We start from the raw sequence: 9,730 nt of genomic DNA on the forward strand, positions 1-9,730 counted from the left end.
AAACATAAGTAAAGAAAGAGTATACTAGCTGTAATGGATGTTGCACAGCCATGAAATAATTGAAATGAGGATTCTTGCAATGTAGTGGGGGGGAAAGGAATCAGACAATGATTAAGGAAAAAAGCAGTATGTAAATCACCATATTTCTAAATGGGAGGTGAAGGAGACTGCTTCAGAAATGGAAGAAACAGGATGAATAATGAAGAGGACATGCCAGTCATTAGCTAGGGGATCTATTCGAGTTTCCTTGTTTGTCTGGATTCACTGGAGGAGGGTGTAGATTCATGGAAACCATGAATCATAGTGTTAAATAAATTCTGGTACCTTTCAGACATTGATCAATGTGGTGATGAGGGTGAAGGATTAAGGGTTCAGCCTTTGCTAAAGTAGTTGCAGCATTCACAGGGGAAAATACCAAACTAGGAATCTAATTAATCATATTTGAATAGCATAAAAGACTTATGGCAGAGGCTTAAGAGACTCAAGTCCCAACAGTCACCAGGTAAAAATAAAATGAGATCCGCCTATTGTTCACATATCAGAGATAAGGACGGAAAGACTTGCTTATCACAGGTAGGCTCCTGCATGGTTACATTTAAAGAATATAGGGGGAAAATCTTACTTTTTTGGAAACGTGGGGAATCAAGTACTGAGGAATATATAAATACAACTTTTGCCTATTTACTCAGTTAAGTAAACTCTGCAGTCTAATGGTCAATGGTATTTTCTTGTTAGACCTCTGGGAATTTGACTGACCTCATGTGTCATTTGTATAAAGACAATAATGATTTCACTTATTAAAAGTTTTATAAAGATTAATAAGAAATCATTGCTTTTTAATATCACAGTGCAATATTATTTATTGTACACGTAAATTTAAGATTTGTTCTGGTTTTATTCAAATAATAACAGAATTACACATCAAAAATACCAATTTATGTAAATTCCAGTTCATATGGACCACATGCCAAAATATTTAAGCCTAGAAGAAATAACAATCAGATCAACACCCACTTTCCGATTTTCATATATCAAGAGATACACAGAGATACAATCGTCCTTCACACACATGTGAATGTGTACATAACACAAGAAACAGAAGCCTACATATCTGAGAAACATTTATTGTTCTTCTTTCCATTTTGATTTTAATAAAAAAGTCAATTTACAAGCCAAGGGTAAGCAAATGTGCCTGTTATAGTCTGTCGTACCCACTTCTTTCTCCACTTCTATCTGGCTTTCCAAGCAATTTGTCCTTTGGAACCAGATGAGGCACACACAGGGGTGATAAATGCTGTGGCAAACACATGATAAGGAGTGATGGAACAGTTCAATAAAACATGTTTCATTTTCCAGTAAACAGAAAAGACACCACACCAAAGAGAGTACCTTCATAATTTTCATTTATTCACCTGTATATAATACCATTGTCAGAGATAAAATGAATTATATTTCTTGAATAATGCAATAAATAGGATCCTTTGTGTCAAAACTATGAAATATTTGGTCTTGTATCTTCTGGCTTTGTCTCTCTGACGTTGGTGTTTCTTTCATACTATTTTGGATCTGGAAGGAGTTTTTGTTTATTCAAATCTGCAGGCTGAGATCGGCAACAGAGGCCAAGACAAATCACATATCTCAAGAATAATTGCATATAAATCTAGAATCAAAGTATATCAACTTCCTACACCAGACATTTGTAGTATTTTTAACAAGATAATTCCTCTTTAAAAGTGACACTTGCCTGAGATATTTTCTGAGGATAAAGAAGAAACTTTACAGAAACAAATCATGTTCTGCCTTGCAGATAACATTTTTTGGACATCCAGATAAGCCAAACCCTAATTTATCATTCTCTTCATGATTTTTTTGTAACAGTGTAAAAGAAAAACAAACAAGAATGAATGAGGGAAATTGTTCCTCAGTAACTGAATTCTTTCTTTTGGGAATTACCAGTAACCCAGAGGTAAAGGTGACCCTATTCGCCACATTTCTAGTTGTTTACCTCATAAATCTCCTGGCAAATCTTGGAATGATCATTTTAATTAGAATGAATCAGCAGCTGCACACACCGATGTACCTTTTCCTCAGCCACCTCTCTTTTTGTGACCTCTGCTACTCCACTGCAGTTGGGCCCAAGATGCTGACAGATCTACTTGCCGAGAACAAGTCAATTCCCATCGTTGGCTGTGCTCTGCAATTCTTGACCTTCTGTGTCTTTGCAGATTCCGAGTGTCTGCTGCTGGCAGTGATGGCCTTTGATCGGTACAAGGCCATTAGCAACCCCTTGCTCTACACAGTCAGCATGTCCAGCAGGGTGTGCTCCCTGCTCATGGCTGGGGTTTACCTTGTGGGAATGGCAGATGCTCTGATACATACGACACTGACATTCCGCTTATGTTTCTGTGGCTCTAATGAGATTAATCATTTCTTCTGCGATGTTCCTCCTCTGTTTCTGCTGTCTTGCTCAGATACACAGGTCAATGAGTTAGTGCTATTCACCGTTTTTGGTTTTATTGAGCTGAGTACTATTTCAGGAGTTCTTATTTCTTATGGTTATATCATCTTGTTGGTCTTAAAGATTCACTCTGTTGAGGGGAGATTCAAAGCTTTCTCCACTTGCAGCTCCCACTTAACTGCGGTTGCGATTTTCCAGGGAACCATGCTCTTCATGTATTTCCGCCCAAGCTCTTCCTACTCCCTAGATCAAGACAAAATGACTTCACTGTTTTACACCCTTGTGATTCCCACGTTGAACCCTCTGATTTATAGCCTACGCAACAAGGATGTGAAAGAGGCCCTGGAGAAATTGAAAAATAAAATTTTGTTTTAAGTAAATAGGGTATATACTATAAATAAATGTATTTATACACACACAAATGCATACTCTTGTTTTCCTCAAGTCATGTACTATAATACAAAGTTGTCCTAAATATGTTAATTTGATATAATATGTATTTTACTAAGCCATGATATAGCAATATTTTCGTTTCTTAATTATACTTAATTCATTATATGTCTTCGATTTAAGTAAGGTTCATTCTATTTTTGAAAACTTTATAGTCTTTGCATTAGGGTGCCAATTTTTCAGCACAATTCACAATATTAAAGATGTGGAAACAACGCAAGTGTCCATGAATACATAAGTGGATTAATAAAATATGGTACAGGTATACCATGGAGCACTACTCAGTTATAAAAAAAAATGGTGATCTAGTATCTTTTTTTTTCTTTTTTTTCTTAACATTGATGTCATAAAAAAGTATCTTTTTAACAACATGGATGGAATTGGAGACCATTCTTCTTAGTGAAGTATTGCAAGAATGGGAAAACAAATGTCACTAAATTGGAACTAATCGATCAACACTTCTGTGCACATAGGAAGTAAAATTCTAGGAAAATCAAGCACGAGGGTGGAGGTAGAGGGGGTGGGTAAATTCCCAGCTAATGGGTACAATGTACACTAACTGGGTGAAGGCCACACTTACAACTTTGACTCAGACTGTACAAATGCAAAATATGTTACCAAAACATGTGTACCCACAAAATATTCTGAAATTTTAAAAAAAGGTGCATATCATGACATATTATTTGCAGGAGCCCTCATACCATTCAGCTGAACTTATTTGACTGGCCTCCTATTCAGTATTTTGACTTTAAGAAACACTTCATAAAAATGGATATCTAACTTTAGTAGTCCTCTCAGAAATAGCATACCCTACAGAATGGTTAAAATTAAAATGACAATCAGCATTAGGTATTGGTGATGATGTGAAACAACCACAGGACTCACAAACTGAATAGTGTGATGGTGGAAGTGTGGATTGGCACACTGCTGTGGAAAACTGTCTGAGGATATTGACTAAATCTACAGAAACACACACACACAGAGACACACATATTTCTAACTCTTGTGTCTGTACACAAGGTAAGTGATTATGTATCTTTACCAAAAGACATGTACAAGGATGTTTACTATAACATTATTGGTAATAGCAAAAGGGAAAAGAACTCAACTGCCTACCAACATTAGAGCCGATAAATAAATGATAATGTATTTGTAGAAAGGAATACTATACAACTAGGAGAATGAATGTAATACAGCCACATGCAACAACTTAGATGGATTGCACAGATTCTGTTGACTAACATAGTATATACTGTAGGCATCCAGTTATGTATGGTTCAAAAATGTGAAACTAATCTACGGTGGTGAACATCAAGAAAGTAATTACTCCTTGGGGGCAACAGGATAGTGACCGAGGAGGGAGCACACAGAAGGCTTTGGGGTTTGTGGAAACGTTCTGTTTCTTGGTCTGGGTCATGTTTAAAGGAGCATTTTTAATTTTTTTTGAAAATTTGTCTAGTTGTATAATTATTATTTAAATATTCTCTATATGTACGTCAAAATGTTTTCTAAAAGCAAAGTCTGCTTACCATTCGATTGTAAAAACTTTCAGAATTTTATTATAATTTTTATTTGAGTAATCCTTGTATACAATAGAGTTCAACATATCTTCGTGAAATAAATGGTGCAATTTTCATAGAATATTTCAGTGAATATTCCTTTTGTTATTAAAATTGTTTATTTAATAAAACAAAGATGTTTTATTCCACCCATAAGCACTTCTAGTATTTTTTCCTGCAAAAAGGAAGCTTAGCGATCCTTATTCTCCTTGGGACCAGTACCACGCATTGAACTTATTCATAATGGTCCATGATTTAGGATCAGACAACAATTTTCTGAAGGAAGCAGATAATAAGCAGATAGTTGCCTACACAGTATTATGTTTAGGGGTCCCTGTGATAGCAGGCAAGATGTTTAAATACAGATTCATTGTTTTTCTCACTTGCTTACCTTTGATGCTTTAAATTACAACTAGGTCATTTTCTTCCAATGATATAAGAATGCCATCTTTGATTAAAAACAAATCCCTTAAGGAACTTAATTGTCCAATTTTTAATAATGTAACCACTTAAGCTCAGGTTTTAATGGAAAGAGTTGAAGGGAAGTTAGACTAAATGGCCCATAGGGACAGTCAAGTTTAGGAAGCTAAATCTGGATCCTACCTAAACAGTGTAACCTGAAGAGATTTGCCATCCTTGGAGACAGGAAATCACCTGATGGCTACATGAGTTTGGACCAAGGAAAATTCCCATTCCTTCGAATATGCATCAGAGAAGAAAATAATAGTAGTAAAACTCTCGGGTAACACAAATGCATCTGCGTCTTCCGTTTAAAGGGGGAAATTTATCACAGTTACGTAGTATGGGCTTGACCTAAACAATATCTCCCATTGCTGTTAATTCAATATATTTGTGTCAGCACCATCACCCAAAGAATGGCATTAAAACATGAAAAGGCATTGAAATGCACCATTAAGAAATCATTTTCCCCAAATCATGAATACTTTAATAATTTTAGTCTAAGGTGTAGTATAGCTTTATAGGAATTTTGCAAAAGAGGCTATGTCCCTGTCTACTCCCAGGTAAGGTTTGATAAGACCCAAGAATTGCCTGAAGTATTTGTGTATATGCACTGGCTTATGCCTATCACTTGCCATATTATTTTTGTACATACAATTTTTTCATTTATTTGTTTGGTGTTAAAAAATATAAATTAACTTTATTAGGACAGAATGTAAACAGGAATACATTATTGTACATTACAGTCAATAGTAGACTTTAAAGAACACAGAAATATGTGCTTGTAAGCATCCTGCAATGATTCACACCTTATGAAATATCACTCAGAACATGGCCAATACAGAGAGTTTCCTTCATGCCCACTACATTGTACAGCCTCGGGGACACCATTTTACTTATTTTCTGTGTGTCCCCTAGAAATATGTGATACAGTGGCCCTTTGCATCCCAAAGTTAATAATATTGACATGCCCAGTGAAGAAAAAATAAAACACAATATGCTTTAATCTGACAGCCTTTCCTATAGCTTCCTTCTGCCCTCAGTAACTGGTGGAATCTTGTTTGTGAATTTAACTTTAATGTAAACACATTATAACATTCCATAAGAGTAGCCAAGACAGCTGTTTTTCCAAAGATGGAGTTTTGGGTTTTTTTTTTTTTTTTCCCCCATAACACTGTATTCAGAGACTTATTGAGAGCAGGTGCATTGAATTCAGACAAACTTAATAACTATGAGACTCCAGAAGTTTACTGATTACTTCTGGATCTCACTTTTGTTATCTGTATAAAGAAGTTACTAGAGATAGAAACACAAGATAACATTAGAAATATATGATAACATACATGGGGATTAAATATATGAGAAGCATATGACATATTGTAAGATATCCACAGTAACCTATATTTAAATTCCCACCTTTTGCCCCCACAAGTCCAGTGCTCAATGAAGAGGTGCTTAAAAAGCACATTTTTGGAAGGGAGAGTGGAAACATTTTTTTATGCTCAGAACAATGTGAATGCAGGATTTAGCTCTCTGCCCCATGAAGTCAGCGACTAAGATGGTAGACCTGGAATGGGGGAGAGGGGATCATTGCATTGGTACCTGATTGGCAGATGCTGGAGTAGACACAAAATTCACACTTCCAGTACCTTCCAACTATCAAAGGACTGCCATGAATAATAATCGTACGGAAAGTTATTTTGAAAATAAACAGAACTTGGATTTTTTTTCCTGAAAACAGGATTCCAACACATATTTTTTTAAAAAAAGAATCATCCTTGTACATATGAACTATATCAAGAAAATACACCTCAAAGGTTGTTTATGTCTATTCTTTGTTGAACATCCAGCAGACTAAAAGCTTGAACATATTTATCAACACATATTCGTATTTAACAACACACATTACTCATGAATATCCCTGTTCTAGGGATTGTAGGGACATAGAGAGACACATGCAGGAACAGACACAAAAACATAAGTAAAGAAAGAGTATACTAGCTGTAATGGATGTTGCACAGCCATAAAATAATTGAAATGAGGATTCTTGCAATGTAGTGGGGGGGAAAGGAATCAGACAATGATTAAGGAAAAAAGCAGTATGTAAATCACCATATTTCTAAATGGGAGGTGAAGGAGACTGCTTCAGAAATGGAAGAAACAGGATGAATAATGAAGAGGACATGCCAGTCATTAGCTAGGGGATCTATTGGAGTTTCCTTGTTTGTCTGGATTCACTGGAGGAGGGTGTAGATTCATGGAAACCATGAATCATAGTGTTAAATAAATTCTGGTACCTTTCAGACATTGATCAATGTGGTGATGAGGGTGAAGGATTAAGGGTTCAGCCTTTGCTAAAGTAGTTGCAGCATTCACAGGGGAAAATACCAAACTAGGAATCTAATTAATCATATTTGAATAGCATAAAAGACTTATGGCAGAGGCTTAAGAGACTCAAGTCCCAACAGTCACCAGGTAAAAATAAAATGAGATCCGCCTATTGTTCACATATCAGAGATAAGGACGGAAAGACTTGCTTATCACAGGTAGGCTCCTGCATGGTTACATTTAAAGAATATAGGGGGAAAATCTTACTTTTTTGGAAACGTGGGGAATCAAGTACTGAGGAATATATAAATACAACTTTTGCCTATTTACTCAGTTAAGTAAACTCTGCAGTCTAATGGTCAATGGTATTTTCTTGTTAGACCTCTGGGAATTTGACTGACCTCATGTGTCATTTGTATAAAGACAATAATGATTTCACTTATTAAAAGTTTTATAAAGATTAATAAGAAATCATTGCTTTTTAATATCACAGTGCAATATTATTTATTGTACACGTAAATTTAAGATTTGTTCTGGTTTTATTCAAATAATAACAGAATTACACATCAAAAATACCAATTTATGTAAATTCAAGTTCATATGGACCAAATGCCAAAATATTTAAGCCTAGAAGAAATAACAATCAGATCAACACCCACTTTCCAATTTTCATATATCAACAGATACACACATACAATCGTCCTTCACACGCATGTGAATGTGTACATAACATAAGAGACAGAAGCCTACATATCTGGGAAACATTTATTGTTCTTCTTTCCATTTTGATTTTAATAAAAAAGTCAATTTACAAGCCAAGGGTAAGCAAATGTGCCTGTTATAGTCTGTCGTACCCACTTCTTTCTCCACTTCTATCTGGCTTTCCAAGCAATTTGTCCTTTGGAACCAGATGAGGCACACACAGGGGTGATAAATGCTGTGGCAAACACATGATAAGGAGTGATGGAACAGTTCAATAAAACATGTTTCATTTTCCAGTAAACAGAAAAGACACCACACCAAAGAGAGTACCTTCATAATTTTCATTTATTCACCTGTATATAATACCATTGTCAGAGATAAAATGAATTATATTTCTTGAATAATGCAATAAATAGGATCCTTTGTGTCAAAACTATGAAATATTTGGTCTTGTATCTTCTGGCTTTGTCTCTCTGACGTTGGTGTTTCTTTCATACTATTTTGGATCTGGAAGGAGTTTTTGTTTATTCAAATCTGCAGGCTGAGATCGGCAACAGAGGCCAAGACAAATCACATATCTCAAGAATAATTGCATATAAATCTAGAATCAAAGTATATCAACTTCCTACACCAGACATTTGTAGTATTTTTAACAAGATAATTCCTCTTTAAAAGTGACACTTGCCTGAGATATTTTCTGAGGATAAAGAAGAAACTTTACAGAAACAAATCATGTTCTGCCTTGCAGATAACATTTTTTGGACATCCAGATAAGCCAAACCCTAATTTATCATTCTCTTCATGATTTTTTTGTAACAGTGTAAAAGAAAAACAAACAAGAATGAATGAGGGAAATTGTTCCTCAGTAACTGAATTCTTTCTTTTGGGAATTACCAGTAACCCAGAGGTAAAGGTGACCCTATTCGCCACATTTCTAGTTGTTTACCTCATAAATCTCCTGGCAAATCTTGGAATGATCATTTTAATTAGAATGAATCAGCAGCTGCACACACCAATGTACATTTTCCTCAGCCACCTCTCTTTTTGTGACCTCTGCTACTCCACCGCAGTTGGGCCCAAGATGCTGACAGATCTACTTGCCGAGAACAAGGCAATTCCCATCGTTGGCTGTGCTCTGCAATTCTTGACCTTCTGTGTCTTTGCAGATTCCGAGTGTCTGCTGCTGGCAGTGATGGCCTTTGATCGGTACAAGGCCATTAGCAACCCCTTGCTCTACACAGTCAGCATGTCCAGCAGGGTGTGCTCCCTGCTCATGGCTGGGGTTTACCTTGTGGGAACGGCAGATGCTCTGATACATACGACACTGACATTCCGCTTATGTTTCTGTGGCTCTAATGAGATTAATCATTTCTTCTGCGATGTTCCTCCTCTGCTTCTGCTGTCTTGCTCAGATACACAGGTCAATGAGTTAGTGCTATTCACCGTTTTTGGTTTTATTGAGCTGAGTACTATTTCAGGAGTTCTTATTTCTTATGGTTATATCATCTTGTCGGTCTTAAAGATTCACTCTGTTGAGGGGAGATTCAAAGCTTTCTCCACTTGCAGCTCCCACTTAACTGCGGTTGCGATTTTCCAGGGAACCATGCTCTTCATGTATTTCCGCCCAAGCTCTTCCTACTCCCTAGATCAAGACAAAATGACTTCACTGTTTTACACCCTTGTGATTCCCACGTTGAACCCTCTGATTTATAGCCTACGCAACAAGGATGTGAAAGAGGCCCTGGAGAAATTGAAAAATAAAATTTTGTTTTAA

General features: G+C 36.1%; 2 protein-coding genes across 2 annotated transcripts; both read left to right on the forward strand.

The window, feature by feature from the left end:
• The first annotated feature begins 1,900 nt into the window (after positions 1-1,900).
• LOC105820411 (olfactory receptor 5W2-like) lies at positions 1,901-2,833 on the forward strand. Its single transcript, XM_012656885.1, has one exon. It carries the CDS (start codon positions 1,901-1,903, stop codon positions 2,831-2,833), a length of 933 nt encoding a protein of 310 aa, XP_012512339.1.
• Positions 2,834-8,797: 5,964 nt separating this feature from the next.
• Positions 8,798-9,730, forward strand: LOC105820412 (olfactory receptor 5W2). Its single transcript, XM_012656887.1, has one exon. The coding sequence runs from the start codon at positions 8,798-8,800 to the stop codon at positions 9,728-9,730; it is 933 nt and encodes a 310-aa protein (XP_012512341.1).

The sequence above is a fragment of the Propithecus coquereli genome, unplaced genomic scaffold (assembly GCF_000956105.1).
Source record: "Propithecus coquereli isolate 6110/MARCELLA unplaced genomic scaffold, Pcoq_1.0 Scaffold522, whole genome shotgun sequence".
NCBI classification, from domain to species: Eukaryota; Metazoa; Chordata; class Mammalia; order Primates; family Indriidae; genus Propithecus; species Propithecus coquereli.

Bases quoted from the DNA above. Each gene is read 5' to 3' on its own strand.
- LOC105820411 (XM_012656885.1), top strand. From the start codon at position 1,901: ATGAATGAGGGAAATTGTTCCTCAGTAACTGAATTCTTTCTTTTGGGA.
- LOC105820412 (XM_012656887.1), top strand. From the start codon at position 8,798: ATGAATGAGGGAAATTGTTCCTCAGTAACTGAATTCTTTCTTTTGGGA.